General features: G+C 40.1%; 2 protein-coding genes across 5 annotated transcripts in view; one reads left to right on the top strand and one right to left on the bottom strand.

The window, feature by feature from the left end:
- wscd2 (WSC domain containing 2) overlaps nt 1-25,571 on the top strand; it is an 87,705-nt gene that overhangs the window by 37,311 nt on the left and 24,823 nt on the right. For all 4 annotated transcript variants that reach the window (XM_020052839.3, XM_010896393.5, XM_020052838.3 and 1 more), the window contains 5 exons: nt 4,452-4,636; nt 7,427-7,548; nt 7,771-7,945; nt 12,913-13,077; nt 13,191-13,391. In XM_020052839.3, the coding sequence (XP_019908398.1) occupies nt 4,452-4,636; nt 7,427-7,548; nt 7,771-7,945; nt 12,913-13,077; nt 13,191-13,391 (848 nt within the window). The remainder of the gene's footprint in view (nt 1-4,451; nt 4,637-7,426; nt 7,549-7,770; nt 7,946-12,912; nt 13,078-13,190; nt 13,392-25,571) is intronic.
- On the bottom strand, nt 17,178-19,647 carry LOC114829678. The gene is made up of 2 exons (XM_029115396.2): nt 18,234-19,647; nt 17,178-18,138 (listed from the first exon to the last, which is right to left on the bottom strand). Exons 1-2 carry the CDS (start codon nt 19,415-19,417, stop codon nt 17,913-17,915), a joined length of 1,410 nt encoding a protein of 469 aa, XP_028971229.2. The 5' UTR covers nt 19,418-19,647; the 3' UTR covers nt 17,178-17,912.

The following is a 25,571-nucleotide window of genomic DNA, read 5'->3' on the forward strand; positions in this document are numbered from 1 at the left end:
GAGGGGGTTTGACCCAATTAAGAATTGGTCACCCCCAAAAAAAGGTAAAAACAACAGGTTGGGGAGGGGGGCGAAACATTTATATATCGTTCTTTCCTGTAATCGTAAATATTGCAATATATTTACCGTTAATTAATGACACACAAAAGACAAATTAGTGACGTACTGCAAATTCCCGACAAAAGTTGAAACATTTAAAACTTATTTATTCTGTCTTAAACTGCATGAAAATGTAACAATAGAAAATTGCTAACGTGGTCTTGAGTTTTCCATTGGTTATGGTCGTTACTTCTGTCAAATCTGTTGGAGATGTCCCGTCATTTTCATGTTTTCTGACTCACTGTGTGACAATGGCTGGGCATTTCATCCCAGGAGAATCAACCCAAATCTCAGTAGTAAAATGTTTAAGGGAAGGCTGATTTGATAGAATCCTTTGCATTAAGCTACTTTGAAGACTAATACATAAGTCTAGCTGCTACTTAAAGACATAAACCACCCAAAAATCTGCCGCATTTGTCAGCTGTTTTCTTACCATGAAAACTAAGGAAACAGCTGACAAATGTAGATTATTGGGTGGTCTATCTCTTCAATGTTAGTCAGGCACAGGCCTAGATGCTGTGTGGTAGTAACATGTCTGCCTACATTTTTGGCATGTTGACAGCGTCTTTGGTTCTTGGTTTTGTGTGGGTCTGTGTTTGAGCAGAAATTATGGTCAGCTGTTGAAGTGTGTGTGTTGGTCTGATTTGCTGCCAGTTTTGCTCTAGGATACTTTGTTGGTGACCCCTGACTACAAAGGTTGTTGTGTGGTTCGTGCCCCATGAGCTGGTGTAATGGACTGGATTCATCATCATCTACAGAATGCAGACATTATGTTAAACAAGCAAGATACTGTAAGGATTGTAAGACTTCGGTACAGTGAAGCAAGCTCCTGCGCTGTCCTGGGATACCTTTACGGCCTGGAGAAAAAGTTGACCCTCCCAGCTTTTGACACAATATTCTCAGAGATGGACAACATAAATGTGTTGGCTGCTCTGGTACTGCACATAACTGGTTTACGTCTTACCTCACTGGTAGAGGAATTCTTTGTTGTGTGCCCTCGACAAACAATCCTCTAAGAACTATCAACTGTGGCATACCACAAGGCTTGATCCAATGTCCAGTACTTTGCAGTCTGTATATGCTGCCCCTTGGCAGTGTCATCCTGAGACATGGCATCAATTTCCACAGTTATGCTGATGACACTCAATTCTATATTGCTGTGTCTCCTGATGACACAAGCCCTGTTGTTGCCCTGCATAAGTGTATTTTAGACATTACTGCTTGGATGGCTCAGAACTTCCTTCAGCTCAACCAGGACAAAACCGAGATACTCGTCATTGGAGCTGACTCCACAGAGAGAAAAACTGACCTCCAAATTGAAGTCATTGGCACTCAATCCCAAGCACCAGGCTAAAACATAGGTGTCATCATAGATTCAAATTTCATTTTCGATCCCCGCACTCAAATCAAATGCCAGATTTGAGTGGGGCCAAATCTGCCTTTTATCATTAAAAAAATCTTGCCAAAGTGCAACCGTTTTTCTCCCAGGCCATTACTGCGAGTACTGGACTATTCTAATGCTCTTCTTTCTGGTCTGCCAAAAAAGCCATAGATCAATTGCAGCATACAAAATTCAGCTGTTCGTTTGATCAGAAGGAGAGCATATTTTCATTTTAAAATCACTGCACTGGCTCCCTTTTAAGATTTTATTATTGGTCTACAGATCATTATATGGTCTTGCTCCCGACTACATATCTGACATGGTTTTAAGATATGTACCCACTGGATCTCTCAGGTCCTCTGGTAGTTGTCTCTTGGTGATTCCTAGGACCCGGTCTAAGGCCCACGGCAAGGCCGCTTTTAGGTGCTATTGTCCCAGCATGTGAAACGTCTTGCCAGAGCACCTGAGGGAGGCAGAGAGTGTGGATATCTTTAGAAGAAAACTGAAAACACACCTTTTTAGCCTGGCTTTTATCTAGAGCAAGGTAAAAACTATAAATCCGGATATTGGCTTAAAGCCCAACAGGTTTTTTTATGATTGTTCGGTACAATTGTCAGGTACCTTAACGTGTTTGGTACATGTAACGCCTAACCCAAACAAAATGTGAAAACTAGAAATCTATAGTAAGCCTTAACTGAAACTGTATACAGTTATATTGCAGCTGTTTCTGGCATGGAATAGTTAATCTTCAGTCTCACTAGCAATTGCTCAGTTCTTATGATTATTCCTAGGAGGTTAGTAGATACTAGTAATAAGCTGTTAAAACCGCCAGTGGCAAAAGCAATATAGTTCATAGACGCTATGGTGGAGGTAAACATTATAAGAAATGTTAATCAGTTTAACACAATCCTTAAATGAAGTCTAGCGACTGCTGAACATGTTATGCTATGTCTTAGTGGTTAGGTCTTCCTCTCATGTGGAAGACCTAAGTTCGAATCTATTGAGAGCAACGACATTCATTAATTATTTCTGGTAGATTCCACGATTCTCCCGTCTTTTCACTTGATGAAAAAGTTAGTTATCGTCGCCTTTATTGATAGTTGTTGTATAAATGTCATTCACAAATGAAAGAAAAAAGTTTGTTGTTTTGCCATGAAAGAAAAAAATAAGTTGTTATGCCATGAAATGAAATAGCTTTGGCAGATTAGCTAGCAATTGCTCAATTCTTACGACTATTCCAGTAAGTTAGTATATACCGGTAAATCTTATTACTGGCTAATACACTGTTAAAACGGCCAATGGCAAACCCCATACATAGCCGCTATTTGTGGTGGAGGTAAACTTTGTAAGAAACATTAGTCAGTTTAACTGTATCAATGCCATTCACGAATGGCCAATTAACTATTAAAACGGCCTGGGGCAAAATAGGATTTGTTCAGGATAGTACGGCTCCATGGTGTAGTGGTTAATGACACAGCCTTGCACGTGGGCGACACTTTCTATTGCGGGCCAGCTGAACTAGGTTTGCCTCGTTTCTTGTTATGTTCAGCACTTGGAGTTACAGTATGATTTGTGATATATAGATAAAGTTTGATTGATTCATGTCCAAAATACATTTACTGTTTACCCTCTGTAAAATCTCCCCCCACAATGCAATGCAATTTACAGTTTGTACTGTAGATTGTACAGTGCGTTACTGGTGACTATACAGTAAACTACTGTGACAGGATAGTATGCGCACACCACACAGCCGCGGGGTGGGAGTGAGAAGTCAACATTGTGTACTGGATCAGTGTGTAGCAGATTAACATGTCTGGCAGGATGAAATTAGTCCTGTCTAATTAATGCTGGGCCTTGAGCCAGCTGTCATTCTCTCACACCCACAGCTCTCCTGAGTCTCTATCTCTCTCTCTTCCTTTCTCTCTTCTCCTATCATCTTCTCTTTACATCATCTCTTGTTCCTGTTACCCTTTGCCTCCTCCTCTCCCTCTCTATCCCCATGGACAGCTCAGCCCGATGCATTCCATTACACTCACCGCTGACTCAGAGATGAGGAGAGACAGAGAGAAGGGCAGAGAGAGAATACATACGCTGGTTACAGAGAGGGAGGAGAGGGGAGAAACAGAGAGAGCATGTTTTCCTCCGGTTCTCTCTCTTTGTCTCACTCTCTGTCCCATCACTCCCCCTCCCAGAAAAAGCTGCTCTTGTGCACAGATATCAGCGTGTGTGAGCAGTGCACCACTGTGACTGCTCTAGCTAGCTAGTGCTTAACTTGACTGGTAGTCAATATGAATTCTCTACAGTATAACGTGTTATTTTGGTGACCTCTCAAGAGTCAAGTTCTGTGTGTATAGTTCATATGCCACTGCTGGGTTACTGCTAGGTTTGCCCTTGTGTGTTAGATGGATAGAACATTCCAGCTTATTATTTCTAAGGATGCATTCAGCAACATCACCTTGGAAAATGTACATTCCCTTAAAGTGGTTTTATCTGCTTTACAAATATGAAACTGACAATCATTATATACAAAGTAAAAACAGAAATGAAATTCACAGTTATAACACAATATCAAAAGCACTGGTGTCTTTGTACAGTAATAATGTGTGCACTCTGGTTGTAACCTTGTCCACCCCCAGGGAGCTGTCTTCATCTTGGAGAGGGGGGAGGGGGGGGTTATTGGTTACCCAACAGACATTCACCCTGTTAGTGGACTGAGTCTGCAAAGAGCAACAGATAGAGATGGTCACATGCATCTCATACTTCCATGCATAATTGAGTTTTTAAATGACAAATCACATCCCTCTGGTCATTCCCAACTGTGGTTTGTGAGGGAGGATGTCAAAAGGTTCACTTCCCATCCGGAAGCCCTGAGGGACTTTCCGGTCTAAGGATATATTTATTTCAGAATTGTTTTGCGGTCCAGAGCCACTTAGATATATAAACATGTTAAACCCTGATTTCCTTTCAACAGGGGCTACCTCTATTCAGGCCTAGAGTTTGGGGCAGAGTGCTACTGTGGCCACAAGATCCAGGCCCCCAACGCCTCTGACAGTGAATGCAACATGGAGTGTAAGGGCGACAAGGGAAACCTGTGTGGTGGTGCCAATCGCCTGTCCATCTATCGACTGGAGCTCAGCCAGGAGTCACTGCGCCGTTGTGAGTCTCGGTCACCCACTTGTGGGTCCTCTACTAGGGGGTGTGGTGAACTCACACTGGGACAACCAGAGGGAATAATGACAGGAGCAGCCAGGCAGTCAAACCAAGCACTGTTCTCTTTATATAACAGAGACCTACAATACATCATATTATAGGCTAATTTGCACTAAAACAATATCGAAGGGTAATTAACCTGAAGAGAGATGTTATCTTAATAGATGCGTTGTACTATTACAGTTCAGTGCCGTCATTTGGCCATGGGGCCAAACCGTGTTTTGAAAAGGATGCTGATACATTGCCTGCCCTGTTTGAGACCTATTTCTGTCAGATCATGCTGACCCATAAAAACCTTGAAGTCAAATACTGATAAACCCCCTTGTGCAATCACAACAGCAATATTAGTGATCCGTTGCCGGGGGAAAAGGACAAACAGTTGAGCACAAACAACAATGTAGATGCGACCAATGTTTTGTTTCTTTATTTCCTTTCACTTGTCAGTCATTCTTGCAAATATTTTAACACTGGACATGGCCTCTTTTAACACTGGACATGGCTTATAATCTAACATTTAAGATGCCTTTATTTGTTTGAAAGTTGTGAATAGTAACCTAGAATATTCGTATTGTTTTAATTTGTTTTATTTTCCAATTTCTTTCGCAATATAAGCAACTTTCTTATGCCTATAAAGCCCTCCAAATTTAAAATGAATTCAGAGATAGAGACAAACAGAGATAGACAGAGAGAAAGAATGTTGATTGTGGAGAGAGAAAGGGTGTAAGATACAGAGAAAAATAGAGTTAACGTGAGTGAGAGAGAATTATTCAGATACAGAGAGAAAGAATGTGAATTTTGTTGGACGGAGTCACTGTGATGTGTTTATATAAGTTAGAAGCTGTTGTCTGTTTTTCCTTGGAACCCTGTGAGAGGATATGAAAATGCCCTAGGCTGCTGTGGAACAGAAGGTTGTCTTTTGCCCTCCGCCCCTCCACCCCTCTCCTACATCTACTGCTAGATAACTTAATTTAGAACAAATTATGTTATAGGTGGATTGCACATTTATACATCCCACCTATAACATACATTGTTCTTAATTGTTTACTTGTACATTTTCTGCATTTAGGATTCCAATAACAACACTGTCCTGTGATTTTTGTCATTTCTCCTGTTTTGCGGTCTTCTAACATTCCAGTTGCTGAGTATAACTGTATTTCTGCATGGCCTGACACTTCTGACCCTGACTGCAGAAGTCATGTGATACCAACCCTGCTACATGCTTCACAATAGAAAACGAACAGGACTAAGTTGTTTCCTCTGCTGTCCTCCGTACTCCAGGCTGTTATTATCAGATTACAGATTTATATTACAGTATCAGATTTAAGAAACAATTTTCTACCTCTCCTCCGTTCCCAATCATGTATCATATTACCAGACACACAGACTCAGTACCAACAGCAAGGTTATACTGATTTTCTCAGGGCTTTGGTGTGATGTGTAGTACAGTGACACACATGCCAAGGAAGCCAAATAAAACATTTCATTACCAAATAAGGAAAGTATGTCTTAGAGACAGTGCGAGGTGAAGATAGAGGAAGACGAAAATAGGATGAGAGGGGGTAGAGAGAAACCAACTTACTGGCAGAAAATATCTGAATTGAGAGAGTGTATTCTACATACAGAATCTTTTTAGATCTGTGAGGTCCTTCAGTCTATGCTTAGAATATAGACTGTCCTCTTCAATTCAAATCCAGGTATTATTTTACAGTTGAATGGTTATAGTAATTTATTAGTAAATATAAAAAATATTAATATTATTATACTAATATTATATACTTTTTACATGTGATTTTCCAATTTAAACAGCCTTTCTTTATCCAAATTCTACCCAAATTGTATACCCTCCCAATTTTCATGATGTCCAATTTGTGTTTATGGCCATCTCTCCATGAGCGAAATGGTGTGGGACATGTTTCTCCAAGCAGATCTCGCCAAGCTTTTCTGATTATTGTCATGCTTCTCACCCAACCAGGATGTTTTCGCTAGTACACACACTCTTGAGGGGAACACATACCCCAGCCAACAACTATGAAATACCTTTGGTATTTGCCTGACCTACCACAAGGAGTTGCTAGAGTGCAGCATTGCTAGAGTGCAGGATTGGTTGCTATGATACCACTGAATTACAAGGAAGTGACTTCCTTGGGCTCCGCCTAAAGCTTTATTAGTTAACATTTTATTTTTTGTCTTCTTCTAAAACATTATATACATCCAATTGCGAATAAAGTACCTGGCGTGAGTGGGCTAAAACAAGTGCTAGAATATTTACGAAATATTAATACTTTTGAGAATCAGTGACTTATATTGGTTAGTGCTGTAATTATTTAACAAATAATTAAACCATTGTCAGTTCAATTAGTTTGATTCCATTTCAGTTTAGAGTTATCAAATAATTGAACTGGTATGCTGGGCTTTATGGGGTTAGACTTTCATTATCCCCTCTCTTGGTGCATAACCCACACAGACTGTTGCACTTCCCTGTTGTTTGTTGTTCTGCAGAATTGCTTGTCTTTTGTGCTATGTTGGGCTTGGGGCTAAAAGAAGGCTGTCCACGATTTGATGATAATTGCTCAGGGCATGGCTCAAGGCACGCCATTGGGACAGGGCCTCATACTCTATGTTAGGGGTTGGGGGGGGGTTAGTTGATAGGGGTTAAACAGGATGCAAGTCTGAACACTTAAAAACAGGTTAGTGATTGAAACTGTGTTTTGTCTGTTGTGTTTGTCTCTGATTCAGATGGTAGTGCCATTTTTAAGGGGTGCTTCCACAGGCCTGACAATGTCACCCTGGCCCTGCCCATCAGCGCTGTCATCCAGAACATGTCAGTGGAGAAATGTGTGGACATGTGCACAGAGAAGGTGAGGGAGAAGTAATTTAGTGATGATGAGATTCTGATGTCCGTTTGCTTGATACTGAGAGGGAGTGACAGTGTATGTGTGTGTGTGTCCGTGTGTGTGTGTGTGTGTGTGCGTGCGTGTGTGCGCGCGTGCATGTGTGTGTGCTACGCATGTGTCATTATGCACAAACAACATATATTCAACCCTGTAACATCCCTCTCTTTCTTCCTTTCTCTGGTCCAGGAGCTACCCCTAGCAATCCTAGCTGGAGACATGTGTCTCTGTGGTTACCCCACCCGTCACTTCACCCTCCATGAGATGGAAGAGGAGGACATGTGCTTGCACCGCTGCCATGGCGAGGAGTTTGAAAGTTGTGGAAATGACGAGTACTTTGTGGTGTACCAGACACAGGTCCAAGGTAAATGAGCCTCATTCAACTGACCTGTATGTTTATAGTCATTAAACAACTAGATACGTGTCATAAAAGCATGGATTTCCGTACATTTGTATAGATGGTGCAGGAAGTGGAATAGGAAACCATTTGTGTACAGTGTTTCTGAACATGAGACTGTGTGAGGAGTGTCTTTGTGAAACAGTTTTCACATCATCACTTTCACAAGGACGGATTTTATCTCACCCTTCAGAAAATGGAGTTTGAAAATAATTCTTACAGTCAAGTGGAAATAGATATGGTAATAACTGTGCGCCAAAACATACTAGTCTGCACAAGTCATAGTACAGTGTGTTTGGAAAGTATTCAAGCCCCTTCATTTTCTCCACATTTTGTTGTTTTTCTAGACTTAATTTTAAATGTATTATATTAAATATTTTTTCAACAGTCTATTCACAATACCCAATAATGACCAAGTGAAAACACACTTTTAGAAATTTGTGCCAATTTATTGAAAATGAAAAATAATAATATCTTCTGTACGTTACTGTTTTGAGACCCTATACTTTTTAGAAGCATCTTTGGCGATCACAACTTTTGAAGGTTCTTTTGTATGCCAAAAAAAACTGCAATTTTTTGTTGTAGATCTTCTCAAGCTCTGCAATAAAATTTAAAACAACTAACATCACAAAAATGCTGCCAAAATGAACACTAATTGAGTATATTTCATTATTAAGTCTGTGACACAAAAAGTGAAGGAAGTGAAACATTTTAAGGAAGTGAAGGGTCTGAATACTTTTTAAAATGTATTGCATATAAGGTTTTTGCAACAACCCAAAAACTGGAATAAATGGAACAAAGTAAAACACAGGATGTAAAGTGTTGCTCCAGGCTGTGAAATAAAAAAAGACATACTTAGAAATGGCGTATTTCTCACAAATGTTTTACACAAATTTGTTTACATCTCTGTTAGTATTTCTCATTTACCAAAATGATCTATCCTCTTGCTATAGTAGGTGAATCAAGAAGCCAGTTAAACAACATGAACACTACACAAGTTCAGAATCAGAAAGAGTTTTATTGTCATTAAGTTTCACAATAAACAAGGAATTTGTTCTGGTCCATTGGTGCAACAATTTATACAAATTTATACAAATAAAAACTAATAAGAACAGTGGACTGATTATAAAAACATTAGACTGAGCATTAATAAATAAATAAAAAATAGGTGCAAGATTTGTCCAATTGAGGGCTGTGTGTGGGAGGGGAGAGCACTGTATAGTCCATTACCAGGGTGAGAGGGATTAGCCCTAATCATTGCCACTCGCCTCCACGTCGTAGAGGTGTGTAGTTCATGTAGAGATGGCAGATTGCAGCCAATCACCCTCTCTGCAGAGCAGATGATGTGCTGTAGCCTGCCCTTGTCCTTGGCAGTGGCTGCAGTGTACCAGATGGTGATGGAGGAGGTCAGGATGGACTCTATGATGGTACTGTAGAAATGCACCATCATAGTCTTTGGCAGGTTAAACTTTGTCAGCTGCCGCAGCCTCATATACTGCCTCCTGTTGGACAGGAAGGCTATGATCCACCTGCTTCTGGACACTCCCAGTTCGGTGAGCTTGTCTTGGAGCAAAGCGAGAATTATGGTGTTGAATGCAGAACTGAAGTCCACAAATAGGATTCTGGTGTAGGTTCCAGGGGAGTCCAAATGCTGGAGGCTCTGTAGACATACTGCAGTGGGTCTAGTAGTGGGTCGGTGATAGTCTTGAGGTGGGACAGCACTCAAATGACTTCATAAGCACAGAGGTCAGGGTGACGTGTCTCTAGCCGTTAAGTCCTGTGATCCTTGGCTTCTTGAGGACTGGGATGTTGATGGAGGATTTGAAACATGCCGGAATGCAGCATGTCTCCAGTGAGGCAATAAAGATGTCAGTAAATACAGCAGAAAGCTGATCTGCACAGTGCTTTAGGGTGGATGGGGAGACACCGGCAGGCCCTGCTGCTTTGCTGGGGTTCTGTCTCTTGAAAAGTCTGTTAACATCCCCCTCCAGGATCAAAAGTTCCATTGTAGTGGCACAGGTGGGGATGATTGAGATGGGTGAGTGTGTATGGGCCCCCGATGGTGTGGGGCTGGTGTTGATGGCTGGATACACAGGGAGAAGGTATGTTGTCAGGACTGCCCTTTTGTCTTTCAAATCTGCAGTAGAACTCATCCAGGTCGTTGGCAAGTCACATGTCATTAATGGAGTGGGGGGATTTCGGCTTGTTGTTGGTAATCTGTTGGAGACCTCGCCAAACAGAAGCAGAGTCATTGGCTGAGAACTGTTGTTTGTTTTATTTGCTCTACATACAGGCACTTGGCTTCCTTCACTGCCTTACCAAAGCTGTATTTAGCCTCTCTGTACCTGTGTCCGTCCCCGCTCCTGAACGCCTCCTCCTTTTCCAAATGCAGCCATCTGAGTTTAGCTGTGAACCAGTGTTTGTCGTTGTTACTCACCCTGGTCCGTGTTGGTACGCAGCTATCCTCATAGAAGCTGAAGTATGATGTGACAGAATCAGTATACTCATCTAGACTATTAGTGGCAAACCTAAAAATCAGTGCGCTTCAGACACACACACATAGCTTCTGTTGCTTCACTGCTCCACTTTTTTGACATTTGCACAACAGGTTTAGAAAATGGTTGGGATTTAAAAAAAATATATGTATTTCGAGAGTTTGTGGCTTAAGTTACCCTTGTTTAAGTCAGCAAAAACAATAAGGAGTCTGGGTATGACCGCTCCGCCTTTGAATATCTGTTCAGCTAGTTGCCATTGTGTTTGCATGTTGGCTAGCGGTGGAATCTCTGCAATTGCTTCAGAATGTAGAAAAACCAAGCAATTGCACAGATGAGTCCGTTATAGATCCACACAATCACGTCTCTGTGAAACACAAGGTGGAAGATAAGGAGATCTCTGTTTTACCCCAACAGCAAGTGAAGTTTGTCCAGTTTATTACTAAGTGATTGCAGCCATCTGCGGCTCCATTTTGATTGAAAAATATGCTGTGGACAGTATAAAACAACTCTACTGTACTGTAAAATTTGCACTTGCCAAAGTTGTCTCAAGTTTGCAGTTTACATACAGCTGACTGCAGGAATGTCCACCAGAGCTGTTGCCAGAGTATTAAATGTTCATTTATTTTTTTATTTTCCATAAAATGTATAATTTTTGAAATTTGGCAGTACTTCCAACCAGACTAACAACAGCACAGCTGACCATGTGTAACCAGGCCAGCCCAGGACCTTCACATTTAGGTTTTTCAACTATAGGGTCATCTGAGACCTAGTAGTTGGGTTATTGTATGGAAAATCATAGGTTATGGACAACCAAGACAATAAAAAAAAGATTTTAATGCACAGCAATACCATCATGACAATATGAGGCACTTATATTCATCCATTGCCATCACCTTGTTTCAGCATTATAATTCATAGCCCCATGTCTCAGGGATCTGTACACAATTCCTGGAAGGTGAAAATGCCCCAGTTCTTCAATGGCCTCTTTACTCATCAGCAGTGTCACCTATTGACCTTTTTTGGGACGCTCTGGATCGATGTGTATGATACTCTGTTCCAGTCCCACCAATATCGACCAATATGATAACTTCCTACAGCCATTGGCCTCAGTCAAAGGCTTGATCAACTCTATGTGAACACGACCAGACAGACTGGTTTTCAGATCCACACTTCTTTTCAAAGTACTTGGGATCAACAGATCTTTATTCCCAGTCAAGTGTATGAAATCCATAGATTAGGGCCTAATCATAGGTTATAGAGTATGTCTGTCAGCTTTTAAATGTTGCCACCAATTAAGTGGGTAAGCAAACATTTTGCTCTAAGGATATCTGTTGTCTAAACGTAGACCAGAATAATATTGTTAACGAAATGCACTTGTTTCATGCTACTTATCTAGCGTGACTGATTTTGATAGGGCATGTAAAACATAACATATTTAAAAATAAAATCTTAGCTTGCACAATACTTTAATTCTATCTGACTCACTGGCCATGTTTCATGTGACTTTATTTCCTGCGTCAGTATGACGAAGTCGTGTGCATCCCCAGCTCTCCAAGCACACATTCTGACATATTGTAGCCTCTCGCTTCCTTAAACAGCTTCCAGACTTACAAAATAAACTGCACAGAGCTCTACTCACACCAACCATGTTACTTTACACCATGCATTGAACTGTTGCAATCTTCTGAGGCAGTCTTTTTTGTTTTTATTTCACTTTTATTTTACCAGGTAAGCCAAGTGAGAACTAATTCTCGTTCTTTTCAATAACTAAAAACCAAGAGATAGGAAGTTATGGAGGAAGAACATTGTGAAAATAATATGTCTGGTTTTGGCAGTGGCGCTGCGGCTCCTGGGACTGTGGAAGAAGACTTGGGCAACGATCCCAGTGAGCTGCTCTTGTCAGGAGATTTATTCCAAAGCATAAAATCTCTAAGAATTCCCCCTGTTCCCATCAAAGACTGGGCTGATACAAAATGTGCACACTATCTGTAGGAAGTCTGATCCGCTTGCATGGTGGAAAGACAATCAAACACACAAAAAATGGCACAGAAATGTCTATTTGTGCCACAAGCACCACATCAGAGTTTTGTGCAATGTCATTACTCATATACTCAACAACTACTGGTGAGAAGTTGTAGAGTCTGTTCTAAAGTAGTACTCAGGCTTACAATTCATTCCTGGGTTCTAATGTCAAATCCTAAAACCAGATTGTTCAATTTATATTGTTAATGTGCACTATTCTCAACATTATTTTATGTTCTTACTGCCCAGCTTCAGTGTTGTATTTAAAATATGTTGCTGGTTTACAAAACTGTTTTAAGGAGGAAACAGAAATTATGATTTATATTTCATTAGTTTCATTCTCCATTGTGTGTGTGTGTGTGTGTGTGAGAGTGTCTATCACCCACATAACCTTTGTTGTTTATTATGTTCCCACAGATAATCGCTGCATGGACAGACGCTTCCTCCCCACACGTTCCAAGCAGCTGATAGCTCTGGCCAGCTTCCCTGGGGCTGGCAACACCTGGGCCCGCCACCTCATAGAGCTTGCCACAGGCTTCTACACAGGCAGCTACTATTTTGATGGTTCCCTCTACAACAAGGGTATTATAGGCCTCACCTCGAGGAAACGGATGACATGGGTATTCATTGGGTCATGCAGACTTTTTTCAAAATCTTTTTTTTCTCCTTTGTCTTTTTTTTTTTTCTTTGAATAGGCTTCAAAGGGGAGCGAGATCATTGGCGTAGTGGTAGAACAATCTGCATTAAAACACATGAGAGTGGCAAGAAAGAGATTGAAGCCTTTGATGCCAGCATCGTCATGATCCGCAACCCTTATAAGGCTCTGATGGCTGAGTTCAACCGCAAGTATGGTGGCCATATTGGATTTGCTTCACAGGCCCACTGGAGAGGGAAAGGTGAGAATTTGATTACAATCGTGACAGTATGTTGAACCCTGCCAGACTATCAAAATGGGACATTGTGTGTCACTGCTTGGCAATCAGTGTGAAGGCAATAGGTTGGTGGTAAGGCCCAATAATAGATCAGTGTATCATTGGGCTTTATTGACCTTCCTGCTCATACAATCCAAGGCTTGTGCAAGTGTATAAGAACGTACGTATGTATGGGTTGCCAAGAAGGGTGGTTGTGTTTGGTGAAGCAGAGGACCCAGGTTTGCACCCGGTGTGGGCGAGGCAATCTCTTAGGGAGGAACCAATATTCTTAGCAACAGCATGTTTAGGTTGAGACTCGGTCTCTTATGTTAATCAGGACATTATTCCACAATATTTTAGTTTGATGGGAGGATTTCCTGTTTCCAGCTGTTTGTTTAGAAATTCTAAGTACATTAATGTCTGACTCTTGTGACCATAAGGTACACATATGGAAACATTTTGGCAGATAGTCTAATAGTCAGTAGCAAATAGTACATGCACAACAAACAGGAAGCAAACTTGTTGAAACAGGAAATTTGAGATACAATATCTCACAAAAGTGAGTACACCCGTCACATTTTTGGAAATATTTGATTATATCCTTTCATGTGACAACACTGAAGAAATGACACTTTGCTACAAAGTAAAGTATTGGGTGTACAGCTTGTATAACAGGGTAAATTTGCTGTCCCCTCAAAATAAATCAACACACAGCCATTAATGTCTAAACTGCTGGCAAGTGAAAATGTCAAAATTTGGCCCAATTCGCCATTTTCCCTACCCGGTATCATGTGACTCATTAGTGTTACAAGGTCTCAGGTGTGAATGGGGAGCAGGTGTGTTCAAGGTGTGTAGCACTTAGTCAAATGTTGAATGTTTGAGCATGCATATCTCATGAACTGAATGTCACCCCTTGGATTTTCCTCCATTTAGAATTTGGTGAAAAACCCGTTAACAACATCTCCTCGGAAACCGCTAAAAGGATTTGCGTGCCGTTTAATGTGAAGGACCTTTGAACCATTATCTTTAAAAGTTCTATAAGGAAAGTTGATATCTCAAATAGTACGGCAGAAATCAGCAAATGAAATTGACCTGGGCGGGTTTATGACTTTAGAAGTCAATTAATCCCAAATGGAACAACAAACAGCTACCAAACAAAACATACTCGTAAATATGTCTGTCAGGAATGGACAGAAAAAGTCCCATAGGCAAGGCAAGGCAAGGCAATTTTATTTATATAGCACATTTCATACACAATGGTCATTCAAAGTGCTTTACATAAATATCCATTTGACAGAGGAACTGTTACAGAAATAAGAAATAATAAAAACCATTAAGAATATAAAATCAAATACAGAACAGTGAAGAAATAAGAAAAATTAAAACCGTTAAGAATATAATGTCAAATACAGTTTAGAATAAAAAATATAATAAAATAAAGGACAGTGAAAACAGTCGGACGGACAGTGGCACAGTGCTCATTCATTAAATGCAAAGTAAAATAGATGTGTTTTGAGTCTGGATTTGAATGTGACTACTGTAGGAGCACATCTGATCTCTTCTGGAAGCTGGTTCCAGCTGCGACTGGCATAATAGCTAAAAGCAGACTCTCCTTGCTTAGAGTGAACCCTTGGTATTTCTAGCTGATGTGATCCTAATGATCTGAGTGTTCGTTTGGGTTTATATTCATTGAGCATATCTGCAATGTATTGAGGTCCTAGGCCCTTGAACGATTTATATACCAGTAGTAATACTTTAAAATCGATCCTATATGTAACTGGCAGCCAGTGTAAAGACCTGAGGACTGGTGTGATATGATCATATTTTCTGGTTCTGCTGAGAATCCTGGCCGCGGCGTTCTGTACGAGCTGCAACTGTCTTATGGTCTTTTTGGGAAGGCCAGTGAGGAGTCCATTACAATAATCCACCCTGCTGGTGATGAAAGCATGCACTAGTTTTTCTAAGTCTTGACTAGAAACAAAGCATCTAATTCTTGCAATATTTTTCAGATGATAGTATGCTGATTTAGTTATTGCTTTGACATGACTACTGAAGTTAAGGTCTGACTCTAGAGACACACCGAGATTCCTGACTTGATTTTTAGTTGTTTGACCTTTAGAGTGAAGGTACGCGTTCACCTTGAGAACTTCATCTTTATTTCCAAACGCAATAACTTCAGTTTTATCTTTGTTTAACTGAAGAAAGTTTTGGCACATCCAACTATTTATTTCATCAATGCATTGGAGCAGGGAGTCAATTGGGCTGTAATCGTTTGGCGATAGGGCTAAGTAGATCTGTGTGTCATCTGCATAGCTGTGATAAGAGATTTGGTTCTTTCTCATTATTTGGCTCATTGGGAGCATGTACAGGTTGAATAGGAGTGGCGCAAGAATTGAGCCTTGAGGAACTCCGCATGTCATGGACGTCCACTCAGACCTATGGTCTCCTATACTCACATAATACCCTCTTGCTTCTAAGTATGACCTGAACCATTTTAGGACTATCCCAGAGAGCCCCACCCAGTTTTCCAGCCTGTCTAGAAGTATGTTGTGATCGACAGTGTCAAATGCAGCACTGAGATCAAGTAGTATCAGCACTGATAATTTGCCTGAGTCAGTATTTAAGCGAATATCGTTTATTATCTTAATGAGCGCTGTCTCTGTGCTGTGATGCGGTCGGAAACCGGATTGAAAATTGTCAAAGTATCCGTTTGAGCTTAAGAATTTGTTCAGCTGATTGAAGACAACTTTTTCAATGATCTTGCCTATGAAAGGAAGATTTGAGATCGGTCTATAGTTGTTTAATATGGTCTTATCCAGATTGCTCTTTTTCAGGAGGGGTTTGACAACACCAGTTTTCAGGGAGTTTGGGAAACTTCCAGAGAGAAGTGAGGCATTTACCACTTTTATGAGATCTACTTCTAAACAGTTTAACACACTTTTGAAAAAAGATGTGGGAAGTGCGTCAAGGGCACATGTTGATGTTTTAAGGTGTTGAACAGTTTCTTCCAAAACTTTGCAATCAATTTCTTCGAAATCAGACATAGTAACCACTTTCTCAGGTTGTGGTTGGATCTGTCTGACCCCAGCACTACTCGAGGATGTGCTGATCACCTTTCTGATATTATTGATTTTCTCAGAGAAAAAGAATGCAAACTCACTGCACTTGCTGTCTGAGAGCATTTCACTGGGAATCTGGCTTGGGGGATTTGTTAGTCTATCGACGGTAGCGAAAAGAATGCGAGTATTATTTAGATTTCTGTTTATAATATTTGAGAAAAAAATCTGTCTAGCTTTGCCTAATTCCATGTTGAAAGCATGGATGGTGTCTTTGTAGATTTTGTAATGGACTACAAGTTTTGTCTTTCGCCACATGCGCTCTGCTTTTCTGCATTGTCTTTTCATATTTTGCACTGCTGTCGAGTTTCTCCAAGGTGCTTTTTGTCTACCATTCTTCCTGACTTTCACAGGAGCAATATCATCAATTACACTTTTAACCTTTGAGTTAAAAGAATCAAGGAGAAAATCAACAGAGTCAGCAGATATGCTTGGTGTTAAAGATATGGCCTTCATAAATAGTATACTAGTGTTCTCATTTAAGCATCTCTTCTTGACAGACACAGATCTAACTTCGATGGCAGGAGAGATCAATATATCAAAGAAAATACAGAAATGATCAGACAGTGCTACATCCTTAATAATAATTGATGAAATATTTATACCCTTGCTGATAAGTAAATCTAGAGTGTGTCCATGAAAGTGTGTGGGTCCATGTACATGCTGAGTCAGATCAAAAGTTATTAAAACTGTTTTGATTTCTTTTGCCATATTGTTTTCTGCATTATCTATGTGAATGTTAAAATCTCCAGCAATAGCAAAACAGTCAAACTCTGAGGAAACTAATGATAACAGTTCTGTAAAGTCCTCAGCAAAGGCTGGAGAGTATTTAGGAGGTCGGTAAATAGTGATAAGTAAAATGCGAGGGGCACCTTTTAACACAATACCCAGATATTCAAAAGACTGGTAGTTCCCAAATGATATTTGCTTACATTGATAGACATCTTTAAAAAGAGCAGCTACTCCCCCACCTCTCCTCATTGATCTGCAGACACTCATAAAATTAAAATTAGGAGGGGATGCTTCATTGAGAATTGTTGCACTGCAGTTGTCTTCTAGCCAAGTTTCATTTAGAAACATAAAATCCAGGTTGTATCTAGTTATTAATTCGTTGACTAGAAGTGATTTATTTTTAAGTGAGCGGATGTTTAAAAGTGCTAACTTAACAGTCTTACTTTTTGTCCCCACAGTAATTTTAGTTTGACGTGCAATAGGCACTAGATTAGATGGGTTTGCTGTGCGGCTTTTGAAGGCCTTAGACTTTCTATCATGTAATAGAACAGCAATAGAGAAAGATACAGGCACATTGGGTTCCCGCTTGTTCTGTAAACATTTGATAAAGTTGCTGTTGTCACAGCGGGGACCCGACCCATATCACTGAGAGCTGGTATCAGTTGTTTTTGGTACACCTCGAACAGAAGGAAGAGGGTGTGGGCCCTGGCGTTGTGATCGAAGATATCTCACAGGAGGAGGGGGAGCTGGGTCCGCCGGCTTTGGTGGTTGTGGAGCCAGCCGTTTTTTGACCGGTATCTGGGGGCTTGCAAAAGAGTGGGATAATATGGTTCCAGCACACACCAGTTTCTCCATTTTCTCTGGGAAGCATAGATGAGGAGATGCTGGAGAAAGAGATAAAGTATGTGGTGAGAGGGTCTTTTTCTCAGGTGTAATCTGAGGCTGTGATATGTCTGTGACATCTAGTAAGTTGGCAAACCTTGGTGGGCAGGGCTCAGCTGAGATTGTGTCCATGAGCAAGGGTTGTTGTGGCTGAGTGGTGTTATCATTGTCCTTGTATAATCCGTTCACCGCATGTCCATTTAGGTGCTGAAGTGAAGTCCTGTGGTCATTCATAGTGTGTCCAGATGTGTATGTGCCATTCTGGTTGTGTGGATTGGCAGAAGGATGACGGAGGAAGAAGTAGATATTGTCCTTAAGCACTCTTGACCCCAGTTTGTTTGGCTGGTGACCATTTTGTTTAAACAGTTGCCTCTGACTCCAGAAAAGATTGAAGTTGTCAATGAAGTTCACTCCTTTTATATTGCAGGTTTTTTGCAGCCATGTATTAAGCCCAAGCAAGCGTGAAAACCTGTTTGTTCCTCTTGCTGGGAGTGGTCCACTGATGAAAGTTTGAACTGTCAGTCTTTTAAGTGTTTCAAAAAGTTCATTGAAGTCCTTCTTTAGGAGTTCTGACTGCTCTTTATGAATGTCATTTTTCCCCACATGAATGACGAGTCTATTTGCAGTCTTATGTTTCATCAGAATGTTCTGAAGTTCCCTGTTTACATCAGAAGTTGTTGCTTGTGGAAGGCAGCATGTAGTTGTATCCCTGCTACTAATGTTTTTGATTATGGAGTCACCCACTATCAGAGTCCTGGGCTCAGCTGTGCTCTGAGCTGAATGCCGCTGTCTGCTCAACCTTGAGCGCCTGTTAGCTTTAGAGTTAGCTACTGGCTGATTCAGTCTATGTTCAAACACATTCTTCAAGTTTGGGGATTCCTCATTCAATAATACATCAAATCTGTTCTCAAGATGTATAGGCGGTGATAGGAGACCAGTGTTTGCAATCCTTGTCAGAGCCGTATTTGGGGTAGAGGATGCTACTGCGGCAATGTGTGATACTCGTGACAGTCTGATGTCTCGAATGCCTTTAGGTTTCGCTCCCTGTTTATGCCATCGATGTGTAAGTCGATCGGCTTGTTTCTCTACACTCAGTATGGTCTGTTGAGGAGCATTAGATTCATGGGACTCACCGGCTGTGTGCTGAGGGTGTCCACGATGGAGCTCTGTTGTGTGTTCCGTCTGGCTTGGTGATCCCACAAATAACTTTGTTTCAAGAACTGCAATCCTTTGTAAAAGTTTGTGGCAGTTAGTACAGCAAGTCGATTCCAGAAGAGGCATTTTCTCTTATCCTTAAGAGTTCCTTTTCCCGGAATGTAAGCTTTCTGTGGGAGACTGGTTGTATAAAAAAAAATAAAATAGTAATCCAAGCGTTTGAGCACAATCCAAGCGTTTGAGCACTGTGCTGATTTGCTGAGTTTAAAACTAGGTGGTAAAAGGAAATAAAGTATAAGAATATAAAAGCGATAGAGCAAAGCACGGAGCAGTAAGCAAGAGCGTCCGAACAGTTAGAAGGTCAGATAGACAGCCATACAGAAATACCTCTTAGGGGCGCTATAAACATCACCGATGTTTCTCACGATTTTGCCATTAACAAAAACACACTTAAACAACATCTTCTCCAAAACCGCTGAACAGAGTTGGTTGACAATCAGTGTAAAGGACCACTGGACCATTGTCTTTAAAAGTTATATAAGAAAAGTTGATATCATAAACAATATGGCCTCCATTTTACTTTTGTGAAAAACTCGTTAACGACATTTCCTCGGATACCGCGGAAAGGATTTGCATGCCGTTTGGTGTGAAGAACCTTTGAACCATTATTTTTAAAATGTCTATAAGGAAAGTTTATATCTCAAATAGTATGACCGAAATCAGCAAATGAAATTGAGCTGGGCGGGTCTATGACTTTAGAAGTCCATTAATCCCAAATGGAACATCAAACAGCTTTGAAACAAAACATACTCGTAAATGTGTCAGTCAGGAATGGACAGAAAAAGTCCCATACAGAAATACCTTTTGGGGGCGCTATAAACATCACTAATGTTTCTCACGATTTTGACGTTGATAAAAACACACTTAAACGACATCTGCTCCGAAAACGCTGAACAGAGTTGGTTGACAATCAGTGTAAAGGACCACTGGACCATTGTCTTTAAAAGTTATATAAGAAAAGTTGATATCTCAAAAGATAGGGCCTCCATTTTAACTTATGTGAAAAACAAGTTAACAACATCTCCTCGGAAACCGCTGAATGGATTTGCATGGCAGCTTTATATTGGACTATTATTTTGAAGGAACTCCTATTTTAGGAAGAGCAAATGTTAATTGTTTGTAAATCTCCTTGAACAGTAAGTTGGTCTTGGCAGTTGAAATTGCTGCTGCCATGAGCTAGATTCTAGTGCAAAACATCCTAATGTTTAGGCTATGGATGATAAATGACTGTGTAAATTCTGACCCTATTGAAATTATAATTCAAAATAAGTCAATTTTATCATTTTATTTTCCCCTTGTAAAGAAGACCAATATTTTTTATATTAAAATAAATAAATATGTGAAATATTTTAATATTTCACATTTCTTAAAAAAAATAAAAAAAATATTTGAGGGTATTCCGGGTAATATGTTTTACTAAAGCATTTGTTTCTGTTTAAAAAATAATAATAGTCTATAGTAGGTGTGTCCAGTAAGGTTAGTTTCTTGTTAAATGTTACACAAATATTATTGCACATAGATAAATGTTTTTAGCAGATCTTTTTTCTAATTTCTCTTGGTAAGACTTTACTTTTGCAGCAGGTCATTTTTTTTGTGTGACTTCGTGTCAATTAATAATCAATGATTATTACTTAAATTGTTCGTTAGGTCACACCTGCTCCCTTTTATAAGGTGGTAGTATTTCGGAAGAGTACAAGCTTTCCAAGATTACACAACACTGTGTATTCAAATCGTAAGTTTCAAATGAAGCTAGGTATTTTAATGGGGCTATTAACCTATTTGGTAAATTGTTGTTGAATATTTTGGAAATGTTTGTAGATATATAGGCAACATTTCCTGTCAAAAGTGATTTAATGTAGCCTGTACACTGGAAACGTAAACTATTAAACAAGCTATTGGAAAGTCGCATTTTTAAAAAATGGTATTTTACAAAGGCGGACATTTCACTAAGGACTTGTCCCCTCCACATTTCGAAATTGCATTATTGTCCCCCTCTTCCACTTTTTATGGGGAAAGAATTAGGACAACGTGCTTCAGTACCTGGCAGTAATTTCAGAGAGGCAGGCAAGCCAAGGCAACAAAAAAATAGTCAGAGCCAGAGGGTATAAAACTCTGACATCTCTCCTCTTTGTTTCATAATCGTTTTCTAGTACTGGTATGTGCAGCTAGATTTCTTTACAACAAAAGCTGCTTGGGTGTGTTTTCCTGAAGCAAAGCATTATATCGTATAGTAAGGTGAGTTTGATTGCGCTGGTTAGCAACCTAATTTCTCACAATGTTGTGCACAAGCAGGTAAAGCATACATTGCCCACTCTCTCATTGATATAGTGTTGAGATAAATGAAGTTTAAATAACGCTGATTTAATAACCATGTATTCTTATGTTTTTGTTTTATTAAATTGTATGCTGCAGCCAGGTTAGGGAAATATGATTGAATACAATAACCATAAAAAGTTTAGAACTCCATACATTACACTCAGCCACACACACTCAGACTTTACACCTGGCTCAGATAGAGAGACAGGATTGAAACCCCACAATTAACATACAAATGAAACTGCCCCCTATACAGCACAAAGAGACCTTCTGTCTCCAGCCCCCTGATGTTCTAGTCTAGGTTAGGACAATAGAATGTAAATTACTGTAACCTGGTTAAGATTTCACACCTGTATGCAAAGAACCTGTTGATCTATGACTGAGAGTAACCCCCAAATGGGAAAAGTTTAGAGCATGTCCTTCTTCATTGGACAGCGAAAACAAAGAGATTCGTCCAACATGTCACCATGCCAACGAAGAGCCAATAAGGATGGGTTTTACTCACGAGAGTGAAAAGTAACCGCCCCTGTGGCGGGAGTATGAAAACCAATGTTCGATCTTGATTCGGGGCGAATATTTTGTGGAAGCTCGAGGGTTGAGCAAATATTTGACCGCTGCAGTGTATTTCATGTATTTTGACTTATCAATTCATATTAATAAATCTTTGTGCTAAATTTCCATTTGGACCGGAACCTCGTCCTTCTTCAGAAATTCTGATACACGTAAAATTCTTAACAATAGCAAGCTAGTTCCTGTTTCAAACAAGGTTGATGGCAGATAAAGATAAAATATCTAACAGATGTTTTGTATGCGTTATTGTAGCTAGCTAATTTACTAATTGAGCTACATGAAGTTCGCTAGCTAGTTGATTAGTGCTGTGCTGGAGAGCTACGCTATAGACAGCTAACAAAGCTGTTTTAAGACAGGCTATAGAGCACTCTTCTAGCATCAGTCTAGATTAAATCATGTAAGATATTGACGACCGATATTATGACGTTTAAGGAGAGTTATCAGAGGGTCTATCAGTTATCTACCAAATTCTTTAAAATTAAAATATTTTGTCAAGCTGTAGCAACGTTCTACATGTTTCAATGTCATGGTAATTCAGCCTGCATGACTTGGTGCACCATGTCTCAGCAGGATATTCAATTGTGTAAAATTAGAGAATTCAGGAGATTTACAAAAAATTTTCAACCTCACTTTAAAAAAAAATAGTTCCAACCCTGTATTTTACTAACCTAAATGTCAAAGTTGCTTGGCTAGTTTTAAAATAACTTTTAACTATCTTTGAAATAGTCATTTCCATTTTCAGTGTGTACATTTGCTAGGTGAATTCTGGAAAACACTAAGGGAAGTTTTTACACCTCATCCTTAAATAATTCTAACCTGCTTGTTTGATAATTGAAAATGGCTTTTAGCTGTTTTTGATATAATTAAGTGACGTTCTAGTATCACATTAGCAATTTGGCATGATCACTCAAGGATAAAGTGTTGGAGTAATGGTTGTAGGAAATAAGGGCTATGTGGATTTAATAAAAAATACTTAAAAAGTAATGTTTTTACATCATTGATGTCCCGACTGTATTGTTATCAGTTGAAAATTTTGATTTTCACTATACAAGATGTTCTGTGAGTGTGACATTCAACTTTCTAGTTTTATTACACTGATGCTGAGAATGTTTTTTTTGTAATAATCTAAGCTATTCCACAATCAGTGTGTCATTAAGGTTTCAACAGTATACCAAAATCCTATTGTTGGTGCCAGTTCACCAATATTATTCTTCTGGCAAAAAACAGTCCTTTTTGCAAATTCCTGTGAGTTAAAATGGTGTAAAGGTACCCAAATTAATATCGTAACGCGTAGAGAAACACAACTTCTAGTGCAGTGGACATGCCAATCAGCCTTATGGTGGCTCAAGCTTGTGATGTTGGACTTTTTGAAAGTTCACCACACCCATCCCTTTTGACCTAGTCTTGGAAATCAGTCCATCTTCTCACTATGAACATTTTTGCCACTGAGACCCAAAAAATCGACATCATGGATATTCAGCCATCTTAGTTATTTTGAAAAACACTTAAAACACTACTCATATGGCAGCAAATGTCCAATCTTGATGACATTTGGTATCTATGCATGAAGATCTTCAAGTGTTGTATGAACCAGACCAGTATGTATAAAAAACTACATGGGGTCACCATTGGACTGGAAAAAACATCCAACATTGGGTTAATGTTTGTACTTGTCTTTGTCTTGTACCCTACCTAACATATTGCATAGTTTTCATGCTAATTAAATGCTGAAATCCACTAAGTGCTGTTTGCTGCTTTAATTGAAGTTGGAAATGTGAAGACAATTGAATAGTTACAGTAACATATACCTTCCTTTTGTCATTACTTGGTCCCCATAATCGCTGCTTGCAGCTGTATTTATTATTATTATTCTCCAGGGCCATTTTCAGAGGTCCATAGCTTGGTCCCCTCTGGTTCAAAACGCTCCAAACTTTGTCTGATTGTAAACAGCCAAGGTCCGAAGGATGTTGAACAGATGTGCATGCTATTGGGTGTGATAGACCTTTGAACCATTATCTTTTCAAGTTATACAGTGGGGAGAACAAGTATTTGATACACTGCCGATTTTGCAGGTTTTCCCACATACAAAGCATGTAGAAGTCTGTAAATTTTATCATAGGTACTCTTCAACTGTGAGTGACGGAATCTAAAACAAAAATCCAGAAGATCACATTGTAATTTTATTGCATAACATAAGTATTAAATACATCCGAAAAGCAGAACTTAATATTTGGTACAGAAACCTTTGTTTGCAATTTCAGAGATCATACGTTTCCTGTAGTTCTTGACCAGGTTTGCACACGCTGCAACAGGGATTTTGGCCCACTCCTCCATACAGACCTTCTCCAGATCCTTCAGGTTTCGTGGCTGTCGCTGGGCAATACAGACTTTCAGCTACCTCCAAAGATTTTCTATTGGGTTCAGATCTGGAGACTGGCTAGGCCACTCCAGGACCTTGAGATGCTTCTTATGGAGCCACTCCTTAGTTGCCCTGGCTGTGTGTTTCGGGTCGTTGTCATGCTGGAAAACCCAGCCACGACCCATTTTCAATGCTCTTGCTGAGGAGGTTGTTGGCCAAGATCTCTCGATACATGGCCCCATCCATCCTCCCCTCAATACGGTGCAGTCGTTCTGTCCCCTTTGCAGAAAAAACATCCCCAAAGAATAATGTTTCCACCTCCATGCTTCAAGCTTGGGATGGTGTTCTTGGGGTTGTACTCATCCTTCTTCCTTCAAACACGGCGAGTGGAGTTTAGACCAAAATGCTCTATTTTTGTCTCATCAGACCACATGACCTTCTCCCATTCCTCCTCTGGATCATCCAGATGGTCATTGGCAAACTTCAGACGGGCCTGGACATGCACTGGCTTGAGCAGGGGGAACTTGTGTGCGCTGCAGGATTTCAATCCATGACGGCGTAGTGTGTTACTAATGTTTTTTCTTTGAGACTGTGGTCCCAGCTCTCTTCAGGTCATTGACCAGGTCCTGCTGTGTAGTTCTGGGCTGATCCCTCACCTTCCTCATGATCATTGATGCTCCACGAGGTGAGATCTTGCATGGAGCCCTAGACTGAGGGAGATTGACCATCATCTTGAACTTCTTCCATTTTCTAATAATTGCGCCAACAGTTGTTGCCTTCTCACCAAGCTGCTTGCTTATTGTCCTGTAGCCCATCCCAGCCTTGTGCAGGTCTATAATTTTATGCCTGATGTCCTTACACAGCTCTCTGGTCTTGGCCATTGTTGAGAGCTTGGAGTCTGTTTGATTGAGTGTGTGGACAGGTGTCTTTTATACAGGTAACAAGTTCAAACCGGTGCAGTTAATAAAGGTATAG

This window comes from Esox lucius, chromosome 13 (genome assembly GCF_011004845.1).
Source record: "Esox lucius isolate fEsoLuc1 chromosome 13, fEsoLuc1.pri, whole genome shotgun sequence".
Taxonomy (NCBI): domain Eukaryota; kingdom Metazoa; phylum Chordata; class Actinopteri; order Esociformes; family Esocidae; genus Esox; species Esox lucius.

Excerpts from the sequence above, each read along its gene's own strand:
- LOC114829678 (XM_029115396.2), bottom strand. The coding sequence starts at position 19,417 with ATGCCTCTTCTGGAATCGACTTGCTGTACTAACTGCCACAAACTTTTA. Across the intron at positions 18,139-18,233 it reads GCTGAGCCCTGCCCACCAAG|CATCTCCTCATCTATGCTTC; the intron begins GTTTGCCAACTT and ends CTCTTTCTCCAG.